At 37.9% G+C, this 21,711-nt stretch overlaps 2 protein-coding genes across 11 annotated transcripts in view; one reads left to right on the forward strand and one right to left on the reverse strand.

Annotated features, from left to right (window-relative positions):
* OFD1 (OFD1 centriole and centriolar satellite protein) overlaps nucleotides 1-17,396 on the reverse strand; it is a 34,854-nt gene extending 17,458 nt beyond the window's left edge. For 2 of the 6 annotated variants that reach the window (XM_080375688.1, XM_080375689.1), the window contains exons 1-14: nucleotides 17,002-17,238; nucleotides 14,224-14,424; nucleotides 13,311-13,379; nucleotides 13,199-13,226; nucleotides 12,299-12,406; nucleotides 11,437-11,573; nucleotides 9,167-9,340; nucleotides 7,066-7,172; nucleotides 6,042-6,161; nucleotides 3,667-3,740; nucleotides 2,910-3,001; nucleotides 2,587-2,776; nucleotides 1,776-1,906; nucleotides 1,307-1,418 (exon numbers count right to left, since the gene is read on the reverse strand). In XM_080375688.1, the coding sequence (XP_080231814.1) occupies nucleotides 1,307-1,418; nucleotides 1,776-1,906; nucleotides 2,587-2,776; nucleotides 2,910-3,001; nucleotides 3,667-3,740; nucleotides 6,042-6,161; nucleotides 7,066-7,172; nucleotides 9,167-9,340; nucleotides 11,437-11,573; nucleotides 12,299-12,406; nucleotides 13,199-13,226; nucleotides 13,311-13,379; nucleotides 14,224-14,424; nucleotides 17,002-17,097 (1,639 nt within the window). In that variant the 5' untranslated portion in view covers nucleotides 17,098-17,238. Of the gene's footprint in view, nucleotides 1-1,306; nucleotides 1,419-1,775; nucleotides 1,907-2,586; nucleotides 2,777-2,909; nucleotides 3,002-3,666; nucleotides 3,741-6,041; nucleotides 6,162-7,065; nucleotides 7,173-9,166; nucleotides 9,341-11,436; nucleotides 11,574-12,298; nucleotides 12,407-13,198; nucleotides 13,227-13,310; nucleotides 13,380-14,223; nucleotides 14,425-17,001; nucleotides 17,239-17,274 lie in introns of those variants that run through there. The other 4 variants (XM_080375687.1, XM_080375690.1, XM_080375691.1 and 1 more) reach the window with 4 other exon arrangements.
* Nucleotides 17,397-17,401: 5 nt separating this feature from the next.
* On the forward strand, nucleotides 17,402-21,689 carry TRAPPC2 (trafficking protein particle complex subunit 2). Of its 5 annotated transcripts, XM_080375730.1 has the most exons (6): nucleotides 17,402-17,524; nucleotides 18,201-18,310; nucleotides 19,351-19,493; nucleotides 20,244-20,331; nucleotides 21,023-21,137; nucleotides 21,277-21,689. In XM_080375730.1, the coding sequence occupies exons 2-5, from the start codon at nucleotides 18,218-18,220 to the stop codon at nucleotides 21,119-21,121; spliced, it is 423 nt and encodes a 140-aa protein (XP_080231856.1). In that variant the 5' UTR covers nucleotides 17,402-17,524; nucleotides 18,201-18,217; the 3' UTR covers nucleotides 21,122-21,137; nucleotides 21,277-21,689. The 5 variants fall into 5 exon arrangements, with proteins under 5 accessions (XP_080231856.1, XP_080231852.1, XP_080231854.1 ...); XM_080375726.1 differs by having other exon boundaries at nucleotides 21,023-21,689; XM_080375728.1 differs by lacking the exon at nucleotides 17,402-17,524 and adding an exon at nucleotides 17,620-17,956 and having other exon boundaries at nucleotides 21,023-21,689.
* The last annotated feature ends 22 nt before the right edge of the window (nucleotides 21,690-21,711 follow it).

Genomic DNA, 21,711 nt, shown 5'->3' on the forward strand with positions numbered 1-21,711 from the left:
GTTGATTTAAATATATTTTTAATGTAGCTGCATAGCTGCAAATTATCACTGATACTATTTTTTTTAAATATATAATCCTTCCATGTAAAACTCCCTGAAATATGCACTGTACAATGTTATTTCTTAAATTATGTTTAAATAAATATAAATAAAAATGAAAACATCACCACTTTGGACACATTATATTTAATCATGCTGTCAAAGGGTGAAGGACGTATGGCAAGCCACAAATCTTAACAATTTCCTATTTAGATCAAAAAAAGAAATCTGGAGAAATACAACATAGCACATAGACAATGTTGCTCTTCAGAAAAAAATTCTCCAAAATTGCCAGTTAAATTCAATGTTTCAGGGCTGTCTGCTTCCTGGCTTGTACGTGTATGCTTCAGCAAGGCCAAAAGACCAATCTATAGGGCTGTGTCTTTCTCAGCAAAATGGAAACCTTCATTTTCTTCTACATAAATAGTTCTTCAATGACATCCTTAACCGTGATGCAAAATAAAAGCCTCTGCAGTAATTTCAATCATTTAACTAAAATATGTATTTGCTACTTTGACACTAACAAATTTTCAATTCCAAATGGTACCGATACCTGTACCATATATGAAAATGTACGTACTGGTCTAGTGAATAATATAAAGCATTGCATACACACAACTATGGTGAAACACGTGCTGTATGTAATGTATAACCATTGCAGAATTAAATTCCATATTTTTAGTTTAAATATACATTCCAAACCTTTCATTTATCATACTTAGTATTAGCAATCTGACAGATAAGCATCTTTAGAATTACATTTCTTCAGCACACTGAATTCCTTCATGCGAGTGCCTCTCTCTTTCTAATGCCCACACAAGGTGCGTAAGTTAACAGCCTTGACAACAACTGTTTGAAAGCTGTATTTAGATTTGTGAGGTACGGAATACAATTTCAAATCGATTATTCTAATCGTGAACAGTCATGAATCAAAATGCATTAAAACATAACTCACCCCCTCAAAAACCATGATTACGTTACCACCAAACAAACTTCTTCAAACTGAGGAAAAAGAGACAATAAAAACATGCAAGTATTCAAGGAGGAATGTTTTCCTCCTCTATGTTTGTTTTCTGAAAGGCAGGGAAGTTCTAATGAGTCTGCTTTTTAAACTGAGCTTTTAAATAGGTTTTTATTTTATACTTGAAATCTACTCACTGCTGGTATATTAGATCTATGCAACCACAGCTTTTTTTAAACTTTTGGAAATTCTTACACTGTGTAGCTAAGTGAACTTCATAAAGGACTGCTCAGATAAGATACAAACCTGCCTGTGTTTGTTTCACTTGCAGTTTCAGTTCTTCAACTTGCATGTTTAGCTTCCTGACAGTAGCTTCAGAGTCCAACAGTTGGGTCTTCAACTGGGCACAATGCTCAGTCTATAGGAGACAGAGAAAAAAAACCCAAACCCCTCATAATTCAAATCCCAACTGGCTGAATAGTTGTTTCTGAACATTTTAGGTCCAATGAAACCATAAACACATAGTACCCTACTGAAAGTCAGTGCTGACAACTCCATGGCTTGGAAAGATTCACTTTGGTTATGTTGAGTTGGTTGGGATTTTTTGGTTGTTTTTAGGTGTTGTTTTGTTTTCTTTAGAGTTGTTTACATAAAAATAAGCAGAGTACAAACAATCCTGTAACTCTATGCTAAACTGCCTACACAGGTACATAGATATATGAACAAGATGACAGGAAGCATAAAGGATTCAAATTATTTAGAAAGAATAATTTACCTCACTTTGTAGCTGCTTTTCCAAAATCTGCCTATGATTTTCAAATTCATCCAGTGCCAGCTTCCTAGAATGTTCCACTCTCCTCAGCTCCACTTGGCAGGCCAGGTGCTCTGCTGAGGGCTGGGACAGCTCTACCCAGAAACAGAAATACTAGATACTCAGCTGCAGAATAACAAGTGTGCGCTTTTCTATATGATACCACTTCAAAATTTAAAGCTGATTTGTTTTCAGGAACATAACAAGACCTTGTTTGAATGAAGTACTTAAGGATTTTTTTTTTTCTTCCTTTTACAAAGGACCAAAATTTTCATTGGCATAGTCATTTAAGAACTAGACCCAGACAGTCCCATTCTGGAAGAATATTACACATCCTTATTTTATGTAACTGAGTATACATATCTTTTTTTTTTATTACTTTCCCGTAATCTCAAACGCACATTAAAAATAATTGACATTTAATAACTATAATCAGGTTAATTTAAAAATCATTTTAACATAATAATGCAATGTTCTTTTATCATTATTAACCACACTAATGCTATGGTTAGAAATATTGCACTGCTTTTTTCAAAGGGTGAAAGGGATACTCCTCGTATTATTATAGGTACCACTTCATTCAGGATTGCTACTATACAGACATATTAAAGAAAATACAATGTCAAAGACTTTCATTTTACACAAACATTAGTTGGGGTTTAATGTGAACTACTAGTAAACATAATACAAAGAATCTATTTAATTAAAATTTATTTGTATATAAGTACTTGTAGGGAAACATGAACAAGAAAGTTATTAAATCATTCACACTTACTGTCTCGCAGATGCTGGTTCTCAATGCGAGTCTCATCCAGCTGTTGCCTAAGTAGTTTATTCTGCACTTGGAGCTCCAATTTCTCCTCCTTTAGCAAAGGATAGTCTGATACTTCTTTCAGTTTTTCTGTTAACAACTGATTCTGTTTATTTACCAACAGAACCTGGGCCTTCACTGACTCCAAATCCAGCTGCAAATAAAGAACAGTTTAGGAGCTTATGAACTGCTGTACTACTTAATTATTTTTATTTCACTTTTTTTTAAAATATACATCAAATGCACTAATTAGAATACAGCTTCCTTAAATTCATGTTTACAATTACCTCAAGCTCTTTCGTGTGTGATATAGCTTGCTTGAGCTCCTCCTTTTTTGAATGAACAGCAATGGATTCTTCATGCAAAAGCATAGCTTTCTCTGCAGGGAGGATTAAAAATACTGAATTGAAATAAGTAGAGTATTACAGTAAAAAACTATCAGCAAAAAACAGTTTAAGCTGCTAAATACAACATTCAGTTTAATTCAAGACATAAAAATGACTGAACATTGTACACACTCCTTCAAAATATACATATACATACACACACATTTGCATACATATACTCCTTTAGAATTAAGTAAATCAAATTCATATGCCCATTTCTTCCATGTGTCCCTAACTTAAAAGTCTAACTACATTATCTGTCCCAGCTCTTCCTCAAACTCCAATTAAACACCTTGTGCACAATAAATGTAGGAACTGGCAACCATTCAAGGGGATGGTACCAGACTGCACCAGAGTTCAGTTAGAGAATGAATGAGCTAGTAGTACTTCAGGAGATGGGAAACCGAAAAAGCAGGATGCTTTGTAGCCTCTGTGCAAAGCACCAGCTCGTGGTTCCCACTGCATTCTGAACAGCTAGGAGTGGCTGACCTGTCACTGGATCCTGCTACATGTCTTCACAATCTATTTTGATGGCTTTTCTGACACTTATGCCACTGTTACTAAACACTGTGACTGTTTAGTAACAACAGTTTTGACACCTGTTAGTAAAAGCTCTAGAGATAAACAGCTACTTAATTAATCTCCGAGAGATGGTTACCTTTATTTTTTTTCTCATCTTCAGTAACCTTATTGGTTCTGGCTATGTATTCTTCTTTTAATTCAAGCTGATACCTAGAAGTAAAAAGAATTATGTATTCCCGAGGTATATGTGCGCACATATGCTCTTGCATTTGTGTAAATTCCAGTCTTTCCCAGACTAAACTATGAACAATTAATTTTTTACTGACAAAATTATTTACTGCAGAGCCACTGAAACAGTTGGAAAGGGCTCTGCCAATCACTTTATTCAACCACCTGCTCAAAAAGCAAGACTACTGCCAACTCTAGAGCAGGTCAGCTGCGGCTCTTCCTAGCCAAGTCTTGAAAACCTCAAAGGATGTATATTCCATCACCTCCCTAGATGACCTGCACCAATGCTGCGCTATCCTCCCAGTAATTTTTTTTTCCCCATGTCCAAGCTGGAGTTCCCAAGCCACAATTTACAACCTTTGCCACATGAACTCAGAAGTCACAACTGATAGTCCCATAACTATCTGTCAAGACCTTTACTAGGCCCTCTCCAGTTTCTTCATGGCTTTCTTGAACTGGGGAGCCCAAACCGGGGCACAGCTTTCACCATTACCTGAAGAGGACAATAATTTTCCTCAGTCTGCTGGCCATGCTGCTACTAATGTCACCCATTATGCTGTTTGCCTTATTTACCAGAGCACGCTGCTGGCTCATAGTCAACTTGGCATTCCGTCTAACTCCCACGTCCTCTTCAGAAACGCAGCTCCTCAGTCAATTCCTTTTCCCCATTTATACTACTTCACAGGGATGTTTTGCCCCGAGCACAGAGCCTTGCAGTGCTCCTTGTTAAGACTCCGAAGATTTATGTTTGCGCAATCCCCAAGCTTATCAATGTCTGTCTGAACTGAAACTCTGCCCTTTGTTGGGGAAGCCATTCCCCTTAATTAAGCCTCATGTTTGAAGTTATTGAGGATGCCCCGTGTCAATATCCAGATTATGGATGAAGGTACACGACTGGGACACAAACTGTAAATGTTTTCAGATACAGCCATATCCATCCTCCTGCATTTTTGCAAATGGTCCAGACTCCTCAGATCCTTCTCCCCATTATGGTGTTTAATATTTACCATAGAAATAATAAAAAAGACATTTTCTAGCAAGCGTCATTATTTCTATATAAGAAATGATAGCTCTTTGATACTTTTCAGCAAGGATTTTGGAGAAAAGGACATGGATTTTATCTCCTGAGCATTTTCAGCAAGTCTAAAGTATTTTGTATGATGATAAAATAAGCTAAGCAGCAGTTCACCCTCAAGATAATTTGCTCCTCCTCATGAACCAAAAGCACTTTACAAGAATTATTTGTAACTAGCTGTTTACAAGAATTATTTGTAACTAGCTGTTATGGATTAAGTAAAATAAGATACCAAGGTGGGTCAATTAGTTGCATTTCACTGTTCTCTGACAAACCCCTCAAATTTACTCAGTTTCAGCTGAGGCATTATTCTTGTCAAAACCTACTCTTTACATCTTTCCTCTGTAAGTCAAATAAAGACACACTAACACAGATCATTCTTATTGGTCACTGGCTTGCAATAAAAAGTAACGATACATGAATCATTTGGTTTAAATGCCTAACGGGAAGATCAGTTCACGCTATTGAATACACATAACATGCTGACAGCACCCGCCTGCAGTGAAGCCTCAAGTAACCCTTCAAGTGACCAAGGCATCCCAAGAAAGTACAAGAGCGAAGTTAGGATATACCCACTGCAACACCTCAAAAGCAGTCACAGATGACGTCTTACATATTCACAGAGCATTTCTAAGCAAATTCTTTGAAACCATGTTCAAGTGGATAGTAGTCAATAAAAGAGGGTGATCTGTATCAGAGAATCCCTCTCCAAAAATGGGAAAGAGTTAAGGTAAGAGTCAATCTATCTGTACAATGGGCTAGTGTACCTCTCACCCTTTTTCCAAGAAACCTAGAACATCTCTTTCATTCTAATTTCCCCTCCACGCCTTTTCTGTGTTCATAAAATGGTCAGTTCTTTTAACTGTGGTCAAATGAAATCACTAACACTGCTTCACATCCTCTTGTCTAAACATAAGATTTGTATCTTTCCCAGATAACAACACAGAATTTGAAGCAGAACAATAATATAACCTATAATTAAAAAAAAATCTTTTCTATTGCAAGCTTTTCCTGAACCTGACAGAACATTTTGGTTTACTAGCAAAGAGCTAAGCAATAATGTAAAGAACTCGAGCTGATAAAAACATGACTGCACATTTTCAAAGTCCTTGCTTTGTTACACTTTTTAAAAGAGATCCTATATAATTTATTATTCTGTTTTCATAGGAAGTTGCATGTGTCCTGTTATAGACAAAAGAAACATTTACTTCAAGAGTTCCGTCTTAAGCTTTTGGTCATATGTCTCCTCTATGTTCTTCACAGCAACCTCACGACGTCGAAGCGCATCATCAATAGCTTTATTTTTCTCTTCCTGAATTTTCTGAGTGCTGAAATATCCATAAATATACAGACAATTACCAGTTATAAAGCCAAAACTTTAGTTTTGGTGGTTTTTTTTAAATAACATTTAGAGAGATCGAAGGGTAATGTGCTTGCCTGGAACACTGCAGCAATTTAAAATTATCATCAGAATCTGTCATTGTAATTCATTAAGAACAAGGAGAACTGACAAAAACTAAACTGTCCTACCTAAAATCCAGTACCAATCAATTATGCAGCTATTCTGGGTTAACCCTAGCTCAGTTTCCTACACCAGAATGGCTTCAGAGGAGATGCTGCTGGGTGTGCTATTCTATCAGCACCCTCTGCTGGGTTGTTAAAAAAAACCCAATTTTTTGTTCATGATACTCATTTTGCTACAAAAAACGGATGACGAAGTAGTGACATTAAGTAGCATTGAAATCCTGGCCAAAAATGGTTTGGTTTAGTTATTTAAACAAAGAAAACTGATCTTACTAAGGACAATTCAAAATAATAATAATAATTAAAAAAAAAACAAACCAGGACTAAAGAAGCAAAATACCATTTACGTGCCTCATGAGTGTTAGTATTACATACTGTGTTGTTTTGGGGTTGTTTGGGGGGTTTGGTTTGTTGTTGTTTTTTTTTTTAATTTAAGCACTTCAAAGCAAACACCGATTCCTTGCCTCCAAATTGATGCTGCACTGTTTTGGTTAGATAAAGTAGAAAAGAAAACAACACAAAATGTCTTTTTCTATGGGGTATCCCTGCTAATAGAGACAGTATATAATGCTGCTCAAAAAGCAAAACTTAACTTCTGGGATACATAATCTATTTCAACATCACAGAAGCAGCAACACCTTGAAGCACGTTTTCCAGAAAAAGGACAACAGCATCATTTAGCATTGTACATGCCCTTCAGCAACTTACACTTCAAATGCCTCAATTCTTTGCTTCAGTTCCACCTCTCTGGTCCTTATGACTTCAATATCTTTCAGTAGACTTTGTCTCTGAGCGTATACTTCCTTTGCTTCTATCTGAATCACAAAATATTATCTCTAGTTTTATTTCACACTTTATAAGGTATTTACTGTTTAATATGTTCAGACTTTCAAGGATCTTCAGGAACTGGTCTTACTCCAATAAATATTATTTAAATATTCACAATTTGAAATACATCCAGAATCAATTGTGATTTTTAAAAAATTCTCTTTCTTCTTTTACTCTTAGTAAAAATGTTTTAGATGGAGTCACTGCTGGCTACCTGTAAACATTTTCTTCTACAAAACAGCACTGATTAAAACTTATGTAAAGGAAAAATTATTTTTAAAAAATTACAGAATAAACATGCTCAAAGACTTGACTTTCTGAAATAAATAATAGTTTTGATGTTCTTCATAAAACAAAATTGGAAAAAAAGTACCAAACCTCCCTGGTAAAACATGATTTAGAACTGAAACTAAGTAAACCAGCTGTCTTTCAGTTTTTACAGTTTAACTTACAGGAATCAAATAAATTGTAAAAGGGATTCTCCAAGTTGTTGAACATGCTAATACCAGAAGTCACATATCTTCTTAGTAATAACAAATAGCTTTTCTTGTCCTTAAGCACACAAGGGATTACTTCTCTCCAAAGGAATAATATGTGCTTAAGAAGAAAACTGATTTTGCCGTATGGGCGCTCATACCAAGTGTGCAAGCCATATGCATTCAACAGCGCTCAAAGATTTAACTGCTGTTCCTGTTACAAAAATACAAGCCGTTTGCCAAGCCGTATTTCCTGGGCATAAAGTTATTTTAGTAAAGGGTTAAATGACCTTCTACCTTTAATGTAAATATACCTCATCCCAGAAGAACTTCTGGTCTCTGTTAAGAGAGTCCCCAGGTAAATGATGCATATACTTTTCAGTGAGTGCAGAAGCCGACAGGAGCAACCAAATACTCATATACAATACTTGAAGGATATGTTGATCTAGTAGTCTTTTTTTTTTTTTTTTTAAATTACTGAATTAATTTCATGGCCACAAAAGAAGATTGATAGCATAAAACAGATGGTTTTCTTAAAAGCTTCTATGGACAAAACCATGAAAGAAATTCATAGCATAGTCATATGTTTTCATTTTCAGATTTTAAGGAGGTAAGTAGTAGAGACTGGTATATAATAATCTATGTATAGACCTGTAAGATTGCTTTGTTAACCAATACCATGTGCTCTCGGGGTGTGTGGGGGTGGGGTGGGGTGGGGGGGTGTTGGAGAAACAAAAAAGATCCCACCAAAACCCAAAACAACCCACCACACCAGAGCAAAAATGTGGTTAGCATTTGTGGATGACTATTACTTGGGTAAGAAGGTCTACTGCTGACAGCAGGGGGGGTGACTAGGCAAACAGGCAACAGAACAGCAAGCAAACTATTCTTCCAAAAACCTAAAAGTGATAGAGATTGGGAGAAGCAATTTAGAACTATATACAAATTATCGTGTGCTGCAGTAACAGTTACTACTATGGCAAAACACCAAGAGTTAACAGCCCAAAGGAGTAACTCATCAACAAAAAATTGTTCAAAGAAATAAACCAAGATGCCAGCTTACAGTAAAGACAGCAGCTATTGATAATATTCAACATATAATGACGTACATACAGACTGTACATTCCATTTAGTTCAGTCATTCTTCGCAACTGAAAGAATTATAGTATAACTAAAAGCTACATTTAACTTTCTGTTAAAAAAATCCCAGTGATCTGAATTCAGCAAAGTTATTTACACAGATTTAGAAGTATTCATTACATTTAAATCCTTCAAACCTAGGTTGCAGAACTGTTCCTTTTCTACCCAGCTCTACTTAGATATTCACCCATACTCATTCTTGCAGTTGCTAAACATGTTGCCCAGTTTATGAGATCAAAAGGAAATTTGAAGTTTCCACTAATTAGACAAGTAGGATCTGAAGGTAAATCTCCCACAGATAAAAGTACAGTCAACTCACTGAATCATTTTGTACTAGGTTAAGAAAAAAATACTTGGAACTTCACCTCTTGTTGCTTTTGAAGCCTCTCAATAGCATTCTTTTCACGAGAAATCAAGGCTTCGGACTTTGCTTGATGTTCCTTCTCTAACTCATGACGCAGCTCAGAGATTTCTTTCTGGGTCTGCACTTTCTCCTCCATTTTAATCTTTGCTATTTCAACTTCTTTAAAATGTTCAAGCTTTTACATAAAGGAGGAAAAGAGGGTTACGTAGGGCCATCATCAAATAGACAAAGACAATCCCTCCTCAGACAATTCAAAATTTCACTTAGAAATTCTTCTTAGGAAACCATAATTCAATGAAAATAAATTACTGTGCTAAATGTATCTTAGCAGCATAGAATGTCTGCATGGCTCACATAGTTTTCACGCATTTATCTGCATCACAAAGCAGATCTCTGACAAAACTAACAGCTTTAGACAAGAGCAAAACAGAGGTCTAGGAAGAAAAACACACTGCAGGAGTGATACTCTCCTTGCAATTAAGGAATGGCTACACTCTTTAATTCCTCCCCTGACACTGTCTTTATTCTTGCCCCTTTCCCAAAGAACCACTTTTGACTTGGTGATGCAAGAAATGGCAGAAGCAGACCCGTCCTGAATTGCTGCTCAGAAACAACAGAAATTCATCTGGACACCAAAAAAAAATGCTGAACATTAAAAAAAACACAGAACACGTAACTCCACATAGAGAGGGTTACAGAAACAAAAGTCCTGATTCACAGCCTTCTTAGCACAATTGGAAAAAAAAGTAAATGTGTACAAACAGGAAAGTAAGCATTTTGCAACTGAACGGATGAATCATAGGGACCACGTCTCCATACAATGGGTGAAGTGCTATATACACAAGAACAAACAGGGATATAAAGATTAATAATAAAAATTTGGAAGAAAATGGAAAGCAAGTGCACAAGACAAAAATGTGAGGAAAAATGAGCAAAAGAATAAAAAGAATGATAGAAAAATTGTGAGACTGGAGGAAACAAGGTTAAAGAGGGGAAAAAGCACAGTAGGAATGTCTGATCAAGCTATTCAGGTCTATGGGCATAAAATTAGTGAAAAATTAAAGAAATGGTGAATCAGTACAGCATCACTTGCACATATACAAATTCGATTAGAAATGTCTTACAGTAATCCACATCATATTGCTAAGGAATCTGTGTAAAGTTAACCGACTCTGGAACCTTAACCAGACATAGATCACTTCTACTCCTTGTTGCAATTGCTTTGCTTAACCTGAAACAAACTTAACAATACATGAATTAACATGTTTTACATACTAAAAAGACAGTGCCAGTTGGGGAATAAAGACTAAATGAAAAATGAAGGTAAAATACACTGGCAGTTTCAACTCTCCACCCTTCTTGTCTAGCTGAACATATATATGACTAAACTGATTTCCTCAGTTTATTTGCAGATGAATGCCTTTAAAAGTGTGTCTAAGAATTCCGATTATCAGATTATCGTTTTTATATCCAAACAAACTCTTGTTCTTGACAGAAATTAATGGAAAAAAAACATACTTACATGAACTACATATAAGCTATTTTTTTCTATCCAAATAAACTGTTGATCATTACAGAAATTTATAAGGAAAAATCCATCATATTTAAATGAACTGCACTATATTCTCCCTGCTTCATTTTTCAGACATAAGAATTATTGATGGATAATGTGACAAAAAAAATATAATTTAATTCCTCAAATGAAGGAAAAAATCTCTGAAAGAGTTGTCTTCAATTATAGAAAGAAAAAAGCCCAGAAATAATTAATAATATTGTCAGATATAATTTTATTGTTTCTGTGCAATGTTGTGCAATGTTGTGCAATAGTATGCAAATTTCCATCAGTATTAAAATTAACTATCTGTCAAGCTACACAGCAGGAATTCATGCCTTTTTGTTGCTATGCATTATATTGACATTCAAGCTTCCAAATCTGAACTGCGAAGGAAAATTAATATTGTGACTAAGCAGAGTAAAAATTTCTCCATAAAATAATCAAAAGTGCAACAAAAAATTATCAAATTAAGATAGTCAAAGTAAGAAAAAGTTGTGTTACAAATTAACATTAGAATAAAAAGCTTAACATTCTGTGCACATTTAGCAAAAACAGGGAATGGAAAATACACACATTGATATTGGATTAATTTACCCTTTTGTGGTTGTTGTAACTCACTATCTATTCTTTCAATTTACCTTAAATATTAAAAGTTTGTAATATGCAAAGTCAAAAGTAACGAATATCTTCGTCAAATTTAATGACCAGAGGTATACCTTTTGATACATTTCTGCTTGAAGCTGCTTCTCTATTTCTTTTCTATATTCATGAAGTTTTACTTCTAAAGATTCGTACTCCTGATGCTGGGGATAAGAGCCTGCAAACTGTTCATCAATCAGCTGAAGCTTCTCAGCTATAAAAAGAGCAACACATGCATCGTAATTTGAAAACAGTCACCACAGCTATGCTACCAAAGACTGTAGGAACCTGTAGGTTCTCTGTAGGAAGTTCCTTAGTTTACTTCCATAGCCTTGTCATAGAAGACCTGTGTGGCACAAAAGCAGAGGCAACACAAAAATGCCATTTAACAGCTTTATGTCACACAATATGTACCTAGGAGGTGGCCCCTGGCAGTTTAGGCACTATTTGTGGGATTACATTATCATTCATCCTCTTTATTATGGATGAGCAAGCATTTTCTTTTGCATGTAACTTTTAGGGTTTTCGTATTACTAATACAATGCATATTATAACTGAAGATCTCCCAGTCTATGCCTGACTTTCACTGAAACACCATCATAGAAAGTTAAGCAAGGTACGCATTTATAATTATGTTTTCCAGAACATAATTCAGCACATAAAATTTACAGTCCATCTAAGATGTCACAGCTCTTCATGAATTGCCTTAGAAAACATCTGAGTGATGATTAAAAAAAGCAAAACAAAACAGAACTTTTGCTTTATTTTAAGAAAGGTTAGAAAATCAATGTAGTAGTGATAGGTATGACCTTTACTTATTATTACTTTAGGCTCATTTGAGTAAGTGATGAATGAATACCATTCATACAATTTATAAATCCATACCATTTGCCAGTGTGAAAGTATCTGGGGAGACTTACTTGCAGAGGTTGCACTTACCGAGAGATTCTCTGTAAGGAGGCACTGAGTTTGTCTGAGTTTCTGTCTCATGAGTTTCCTTACTTAAATGATGCTCTGTAAGTCCAATTAAAATCTGCATAAGAAAACCTAGGAAGATAAAATTAGTTAGTTCTGATTTCATATCAAAACTGAATTTGTGCCTGTAACTCATGAAGCAATTTTCACTATGCAAGAAAACTTACTCTATTTACAGAAAGAACTAAGTATTTAAGTAAAAATCAGTTAGCCAACTATTAAGATTTTACTTTAAACATAATCCAGCCCTACTCATTCTGCAAAAGCTGTTCTTTTGCAGCTTTTCCTTCCATCCATGTCTGCCTGTCTCTTTGACTTTCAAGGTCATTTGAGAGAGAAAATTATTACTACTTCAATTATGAGGTCATTAGGCACTAGGAGTTTCTGAAGATCAAGCTACTTTAGGCTATATAATATAGCTAAGTTTCATCATGCAGACATACAAATTATTTCTTATATAAACCAATGTAAAGTCAATTAAATCTTTAACTAGTTTTTGAAGTACATTATGTAAACTAAGTCAGTTATAAACACAACCCAAAATCTTAGTTTGCCAAAGTTAGCCTGAAAAGCTTCCAAAGACCATTATGTTTAATACCTGATTACAGATGTTTTTCATATTTCTGATGCCATTTATTTAGGAGGTGAATGTTAACACTTAATCCACACCACAAATAGGAATTGGATAATCCTGAAATATAACATTCATCATCCCACTGTACAGCAAGTTTCAAAATCTGACTGAATCCATGTCATTCCATACCAACATACACTCAAGAAATTGGAATTTCTATAGCTCACATCTTAGTAAAAATTAAGCTGACACAATTATCCTTGTCTACGCTATACGTAAACAACTTGTACCTTTATTTTCCTTCTGAATTCCCGAAGTCTGCAAGAAATAAAAGATATTTTAGCCAGTCTATTTTATGACCACTGTAATTAAAGCTTATTTTCAAAATAAAAATAACTTTACCAGTGATTTGTAAAGACTGGATTTTGGATTGATCCTCATTAATTGAAGAAGATCTTGCATAGTCCACAGCTTTGGGCAGGAAAAAAAAAAGATGTTAGAAAAGGTTAACTAATTTAAAATCATTTCAAATATGTAATAGGCACGATTTTACAGTTGTAGAATGTTTTTCATTCATGAAAGATCTATTTATTGCTTTGTAAAACCATTTTTAGAGGTCTGCTGTTCTAGTACTACATTTTCTTATCTCTACTACCTAAGACATACAGCAGCCTGCACATAGTTTCATGACCAACTGAAGCTGTGAAAAGCGTTTTACTTTCTCCCCACCCTGGACACGTGCTCTTGCTCCTTTGCTTGCCTCTTTTCTTGATTTATCATACAAATCAGAAAAGCTCACTAACCCAGATAACAACTAACTACTCACCAGGTCAAAAACCTTAATTTTCAGTTAGAAACAACTTTACCCTATCACCTACAGAGCAGAAACAAGGAGAGGGCAAGGACTGCCCTTTTCAGCCACAGCTTGTAGTTAGAGCAGCTTACGCTGACCGTGAACAACTCTTCCAGGGAACTGAACAGCCAAACAAGAGGCTAGCTTTACCTGGGATCAGTTCCCCAAGTGCTCTGCCACACAGCCACACACGTCAGGCTGTGGCTATCGGTGAAACAAGAGCACGGTTAATAGGCTTGTGCCATGGATTTCCAGAACATCATCACCAGCTTATTGCCAAATTTTAAGTATCCATGAAAATGGCCCTGAATAATGAAAACTTTTATGGAGATGATCAGAAGTTGTACTTGTGTTCATATTTCACTATCACAAAACGGGATTTTTTCAATTCTGCTAGAAGATGACAACCCCCAGAAAACAAAGCTCCTAGAATTCTTAGAAGAGGTGAATTACTGAACTTACCTTCTTTTTCTCTAATCCACTTTCTGGAAAGAAAACAGAAAGTGAATACTCATAGCCACATCTCTGTAGATGTTCTGCCACCAAGCTGTTGGAAGCTGTGATCAAAAGTGAACTGTCATCACTTGGAACAGCCAGTGGCTGAAGCTCTCCACTTAAAATTGGGTGCATTAGTTCATGGATTAGCTGGTTTCGGAGCTGTGTCTGATAAAGAAAAGACACTATATTATCAGTTTACATGTTATTCAGTTAGAGTTTCTATTTTTCAAAATTCACAGGGAGTCTCGTTTTATTTGTACATGTTCTATTAGAACCTACATGACAGAAATGGGAAGACTAACTTTGGCAAAATTTAGAAGAGTGCTTGGGATGCTGCCTTTCTTCAAAACACTCTACGGTGGCTACAGTGGTCTCTGACATTTTCTCAAGATGCATGAAATCTACGTAGGACTGAAAAGAAGTATTGTTCTCAGTCAAGAACTCACATAAACTCCACTCTAGTACCTCCAGCTTCATTTTTAGATTACTGCTTTCCTGTTCTCCTTCCCTCTAGCTTAAATAAAGACTGCCTGATGTGGCCTCAATTTCAGGTGTACTTGAAAAACTCACTAGTCTTCTAAGTCTCATATCAAGAAACTGCCAATGGCATCACAAAAGCAGATGAGAAAATAAACAGGAAATTCAGTTTCGTTAATAACAGTTATTTTGTAGGGAAGTGAAGAGTACTAATCAAAAAAAGCCTACAGGAACTAATAATAACTAAATGGCATTCTTTTTTATTATTTATTTGCATTCTATGAGTTAGAATAGAGGAAAAAAAAAAAGTAACCTAAAATCAGAAAGTCTCCCTCCTGTAAAAAGATGAAATAATGACTTTCATTATATAATCATACAAATCATTTATACCATAGTACAAGACCACGACAGAAATAGTGTTTCAGGCTTTCCACTGCAGGTATGCAACAGTGGGCAAAGCTGATTCAAGAAGTAGCATGTTACCAGAAATGGGAAGAAATACTTACTGGGACTTAACAAAGCTAGATCAGCAAACTAGCCTGATATTTTAGCATAACTTTCTACAGAAAGTAGGCTGACAACAAAACAGAGACAACTGAAAAAGTGTTTCCCTTATTAATTTCTGCACTTGTCCAGTTTCAACCAACTTTGACAGAGATGACATCTCCAAAACAACCAAGACCAGCAACATTTTATACATCTCGTGACAAAGTCCAAGTGGAAAACACAGGGCTAAATCCCTGTCCCTAGTATGGGAAAGGAAGGCAGAAATCAGTTATTACATGCTGGCTATCCAGCAAATCTGTAGTTCCAGCTTCCCTCTGCCTCTTGATAGCAGAGGCAGTCAGGTAAGTCCACAGGACAGTTGAGAGTATTCTCATTAGAAGATGTAATCCATAAGAATCCTACCATAAGAAACCCAACTCTATTAACTCTTCAGCTCAGAAAAGCTTTGAAATATTTAATACAATGTATAATCTTCTAGACAATCAAAACAAAGCAGAAAAATGGACTTAAATAGCAAACTACCTGACAGATTATTAGTTAAGTCAAACAAGACAAGAAATGGTTCAAGCATTGTAAGCTTTGTATGAAAATCACTGAGGGAGAAACAAGTTGTCCTGCACAGGGAATTCTTGGCCATAAGATTATCAACGGTATTACTAAAATATAGATCTTGGGCTTTATTTTTTTTTAACATTACTGAATTTCACATAAAAGGCAGGAGCTAAAAAAATTTGCTGGTGACATAAGGATGAGTGTAGAAGCATAGAAAGATCAAGATGTCATAAAAAATGTAATCACATGATGTTTAAAGACTAGCAAAACTGAAACTGCATGAAGTACAACTTTTCAGCATTTAAGGTCCGATAACTAATTTCTGCTATAACACAAGGGATTTATTGATTGGGAAAAGCAAGATGTGGATGTGTCAATCAAACAATGACTAGCACTGTAAAAGCAACATGCCTGAAAAGAGATATACGCAGCCTTCCACAGACGTTCCTACAAAAATAGGGAAGAGTTAATGCCACTCTAAACTTTGCCTGGAAAGCTCACAACAATCATGATGGGAAAGACTTCAAAGTGATGCAGAGGACTACTGGGGTAACCACCAGTGAGACTACTGCACCTTGACTTGCTTAGCACTGTAAAACAGAACACTGCTGCCAATAAATCAACAGGAGAAAAGCTACTTAAACTTAAGGATACTTTCAATACAAGAAGAAAGCCCCGAACAACCATAAATAAACCCAGGCTAGAAATCAGAACAAGGTTTCACTCTTAATGATATTCTAAGATGTTCTCCTGAATGAGCAGGCAAGGAGAAAACAGCTCAAATATTTTTAAACCAGAACTGGAATATTTAAAGAGGTTAATTCACATAGCGTCCTGATTTACAGTAGGTAATAAACTCCATGATCTAAGAGATCCTTTCCAATCCCACATTCTCATTTATTCCTCTTCCTTGCTTGACTTTTTTCTCAAGCATGGAAATTTTTGAACACCTGATATAGGCCTTTAATCTTCCTGGAAAAGACTCCGAGACTAATCCACAATGAAAAGTACTTCCGTTTAGAGAGAACCTTGTATCTGGTGGAAAAAAAAAAAAAAAAAAGCAAAAGAAAAAAAGAAGCTGAATACGAATTAGGCTGTGGCAAAAATTATACGTTTGGGGAGAGTGGGAAACACATTTATTCAGCGTGACTTTCACTGCTTTCAGTGCTAAGTAGTACAGTGAACCTGCTAAAAATAAAGCACAACCTTAAGTGTGTCCAGTACACCTCGGTTCTTAAAAGTCTGATAGAGCCTTTTCCGGAGTTCATCCTGGGACAGCGCCTCCCCTTCAGCCGAAGCCATCCTGCCCTACAACACCGGGGGGGAAAAAAGGGGAGGAAAAGGGGAGGGGGGGCATTACTGACTCGGAGCTCGCCCCACGGCCAGCGAGACGGCCAGCGCCCACGGCTGCCCCGGCCTCCCCCTCACGCAGGCCCAGGCGCTGCCGGGGCAGCCTCCCCCCACCCCCCACCGACCCACCGGGCGGGCGGCAGGCCCCGGGCCGCGCCTGGGCGCTGCGCCTCGACCCTCCGGTTCCTGCCTGAGCGCGCCGGGCGTTCCCGCGCCGCCAGGCTGGGGGAGCGGGGCCGGGCTGCGGCGCTGCAGGGCACCGGCTCCGGCACGGCTCCCGGCGGCTGCTGTGGCGTCACGGCGGCGCCGGATGCGGGGCGGGCGCAGAGGAGCGGTTCCGGGCGGCCGGTGGGAGCGGTGGGAGAGCTGGCGGGCCGGGGTAGGCGGCGGGCCCCGCGGGCGCGCACACACACCCCTCCCCCCTCCCCTCTCCCCTCCCCCCTCCCCCCTCCCCTCTCCCCTCTCCCCTCCCCCCTCCCCTCTCCCCGCTCTGCGCGGGCAGCCCCGGCGGCGCCCGGCCCTTCCCGGCAGCCGCAGCCCGGGCCGTGCGCTGGGGGTCGGCGGGAGCCCGGGCGGGCCCCGGAGCGCGGCGGGGGGTTCGCTCCCGCCGGGAACGCTGGAGTCCCCGGGCTTGGAGCCGGGCCGGGGGACTGTCCCACGCCCGCTGTGTGCGAGAGGTCGGTGCCCGCCATCTGCGACCCGCCCGCTTCCCGCTGCCTGTCGGCAGGCCCCGGGCGGCGGGGGAGGCCCGGCGGCGGAGGGGCGCCGTGTGTGACCGTGGCCGGCCCAGCCACTGGCAGGGCTGTCGGGGGTAAATCGTCGGTGCCTTTTAGAGTTAGCGTTTGAAAATACTAATAACTGGGTTCATATCCAGGTGTTCCACTTTCTAAGGCTGTTTCCCCCCTGTTTGAATATAAATGTGCGTACCTAAGGAAGCGTTTGTCGCTCTGTAGCCTGTGTGACGGGGAAGCTGTTGGCTGATTTTGAGGAGTGCTTTCACACAGGTTAAGGGTTTATATCTGGAATCAATCAGCATGTCAGTCTTGTCTTGTCAGGAGCATCGTTTTGAAGAATGTCTGGAAGTTTCTACTTTGTGATAGTCGGGCATCACGACAATCCCATATTTGAAATGGAATTTCTGCCTCCTGGAAAAGTAGAGTCCAAGGTGTGTTTTTCCCCCCGTGATACTCCTGTGGTGTAATTATGGTACATTTTCTTTTGTAATTTTACAGTGTATTAGAAGCATGACCAGCATGTTGTTAAAGACGTTACTAGTATCTCTTGTTTTCTGGGGTTTCACTTTGTCATAGGGAGTTCCTGAGTGTCTTAAAAATTCTTTGCCAGGTCATACTAGTTCTTCGTAAAACATGATTTCCTTAAGTATTTCATGCTGTATGGTGAAGAATTTATGTGCTAGTCATGCTTTATTCATTGCTCTTAGTGTGCAGAGCTTTTATAATAGCTGTTCATTATTTAATGCTACTTAATGTCATTCTCTATTTTAAAGCGCTTGTATACAGTAACAAATTAAAGTAAGGAACATAAATTTGAAAGCTCTATTCAGTCCTTTATTTTTTATGCTATAAAAAAATCTTACTATTTAACATCTTCAGTAGTCATACTTGCTTTTAAGTAAGAAAGGTTTAAAACTTGTATTGATAAATACAAATTTTAAAATGTGAGGAATATAAGACTACTCATAAAGTTGTGTTTCCAGTGGAAAAATAATAAATCTGTCCATTGTGATATTACATCAGAGAAAAAATGGACTTCAGAATAAAAGTGTGTGGATCTGTGCATGGACCAGAAATGGAATTTTATGCTGTCACTGATCTGAACAGCATGGTGTCATCTGTATTTTGAATAGTGTCCCATGAAAGATCATAAATGAGGCTAGTTAGACTGGACGTAGTGCATGTGAGGATGTGTCAGATAGTGGAAACATTAATTTTCTGCATTCTGCTAATGGAAGTAACTTGGCTCGGGTAAGCTTCTCATCTGACTGAGGTTGAAGTACTAAATTTTCTCCTAAGAGAGAACCTAAATGTGATGTGCACTGAAGGATGGCAGGTATGTGGCAGAAAAGAAGTGTGTATATAACTACATAACTTGAGCGTTAGTTGTTTAGCAGCTTGAGCAAATTATTGTTTGTATTTCAGTCCTTTCACTGAATTACTAATCCTCTGTCTTCTTGAAATACAATAGGATGACCATCGCCATCTCAACCAGTTCATTGCCCATGCTGCTCTTGACCTAGTAGATGAGAACATGTGGCTTTCTAACAACATGTATCTGAAGACTGTGGACAAGTTTAACGAATGGTTTGTTTCTGCCTTTGTCACAGCTGGACATATCCTTCCCTCTTTTCTTTCCTTGTATTTATATAGGGAAAGCCTTTTGCCAGAAATGGACAAGTTAGATAAAATGAGTTTGGAACAGATTTCTACGGCTATTCACCACTATTATTGTTAGAGAGTCACCAGCTTCGGGATGAATTTGGGAGGCACAGCAGCAGTTTAAAACTGGGACCAATTGGAGAGGTGGATTTTTCCTTTTGGGGGAGCTGAAGTAGCTTAATGAAGCGTGGAGTACAGGAAAGAGGTAAAGGGGATCCGAGCAAACTTACATGATTCTCTGTTCCCATCATTTTGATAGTGCTAGAGAGGAGAAGCAGGGATAAACATGCTTGGTGTCAACTGCACCCGTCTTGAAAATGCAATGTCAAGGCTTGATGTTATCTACAGGTAATACTAGAAATGTTTGTTGTGCATCAGTTGTCGTATGTGGCAAGTAACATTGAATGTCATTTTAACTTCAGGGTTATACAGCAAAGGTGCCGAGAGTGTCATCCACAATCAGAATTTTATAGCTTGAAAAAGAATGATCTTGAATAGAGGTGATTATTTTCAAATAGGGGAATTTTTAAATATAATGCTTTCTAAATTTCAGTGCTTTAAATGCTTCCTCCTATAAAGTCACTGCTGTTTCACGTACAGCTACACGTTTAAAGTATATGCAGAATTAGGTGTAAATGTTTATCTCAGGATACATTAAATGTCTCTCTTCTTTGTAAAAGTTAAATTGTCCTTAATTGCTTTACATATGAGATTTATAATGCTTCATGATGTAAGGCAAGAAGATGGAATTAAGAACTTCTTTAATGATGTATATGACCTGTATATAAAGGTAAGAACCTGCTACTTATGGTCTCACTGCATTACTTTTAAGTGTGTGCTCTGTCCATGCTCAGGCCTGCCTGTATTGGCATGGTTTGTCATGGGGGCTTGTGTAAGTGGAGAAGCACCCATGCAGTCCACAGGAGCCAGAGTTGATAATGTGTGACATGAAGACTGTGTTTTCCGTTAAACAGAATACATTTTTTTCTAAATTGCTATAAACTGTGCTCTTTCAGAATTTACTCTTCATTGTAGTCTAGTGATTTCGGGGCAGTATTGGGTCATTAATGACAATAATGAAAGCAGAGGGCTGTTGTACAGAAACCTGGTCAAAGGGCTTCGCTCTCAGAGCAAGTAGCCTATGTTCTAATGGGGCGGTGGTGCTGCTTGTGTGATGGGGCAATCACAACCATTGATTAGGATTGCCATCTTGGCCTTCTGCGGGTACTCAAATGATGGTAATTTCCAAAAGAGAAATTTCCACCATTGTTATCGTGGATTTGTTTTGCGGAGGTGGTACTAGGGGATGGCTGTGCACATATTTGGGGCAAATGCAAAGCCTGGAAAGCAAGTGACCGTTTAGGAGCTCCGTCTGCTGAAGTGGCACTAAATAGGCTGAAAGCTAATAGTGGCTGTCATCTAAGTAACATTTTCTAGTACTGGGTGTTGTGTTTATTGATGAGTTTTTCTTCTTTCCTCAGTTTGCAATGAATCCATTTTATGAACTCAATTCTCCTATTCGATCCAGTGCCTTTGAAAGGAAAGTACAGTTCCTTGGGAAGAAACACCTTTTAAGCTGAATAAATAAATTCCTGAGTTGAGTGCTTCTTCCATACTTTCCTGATCATTTGAACTGTAGTCCTTCTGGTTAGTTCTCAGCATGTTTGATATTCACCTTCTGAAGACTGTCAAATTGGATGCTGAGGCAGCTTTTTTTTTTTTTTCCCTGATATAGATAAGAACAGCCAAGCTTCTCGGGTTAAAACGTGTATCTGAAGAAGTTTCCTTTTATGTGCTATGAAAACTAAGTTTAAAAATCAGGGCCTAAATAGGTACAAACCAAGACATGTGGGTGTCAATGCATATGCAGAACGTGAACCTCATACAGGGTGGGAGGAAATTGGATCTAAAGGCAAAAGACATCTCTGGTCATGTGATTTAATGTGAGCACAAGGGAGTTCTTGACTGTTTGGCCTAAGTGGTAATTTTGTTATTTCTGCTTAAGTGTCCTCTACTAGAAGTTGCTCTGCAGACTAGCTAGGCTAAACTTACTCTTCGTAGTATTAAATCAGGTCTCTATATGTATGTATTTTGTAATGTGTGTATTACGAACTGTTCAATAAAAAGAAAAGCGGATGTATCAGCAGAGCTCTGTCTTCAGTATTTCAAG

This window comes from Falco punctatus (genome assembly GCF_963210335.1).
Source record: "Falco punctatus genome assembly, chromosome: 2".
Classification (NCBI taxonomy): Eukaryota; Metazoa; Chordata; class Aves; order Falconiformes; family Falconidae; genus Falco; species Falco punctatus.

Coding starts and splice junctions, on each gene's coding strand:
- TRAPPC2 (XM_080375726.1), top strand. CDS start 18,218: ATGTCTGGAAGTTTCTACTTTGTGATAGTCGGGCATCACGACAATCCC. Junction 19,494..20,243: donor TCTGCCTTTGTCACAGCTGG/ACATATCCTTCC, acceptor CTTAATTGCTTT/ACATATGAGATTTATAATGC. Junction 20,332..21,022: donor TATATGACCTGTATATAAAG/GTAAGAACCTGC, acceptor TTCTTTCCTCAG/TTTGCAATGAATCCATTTTA.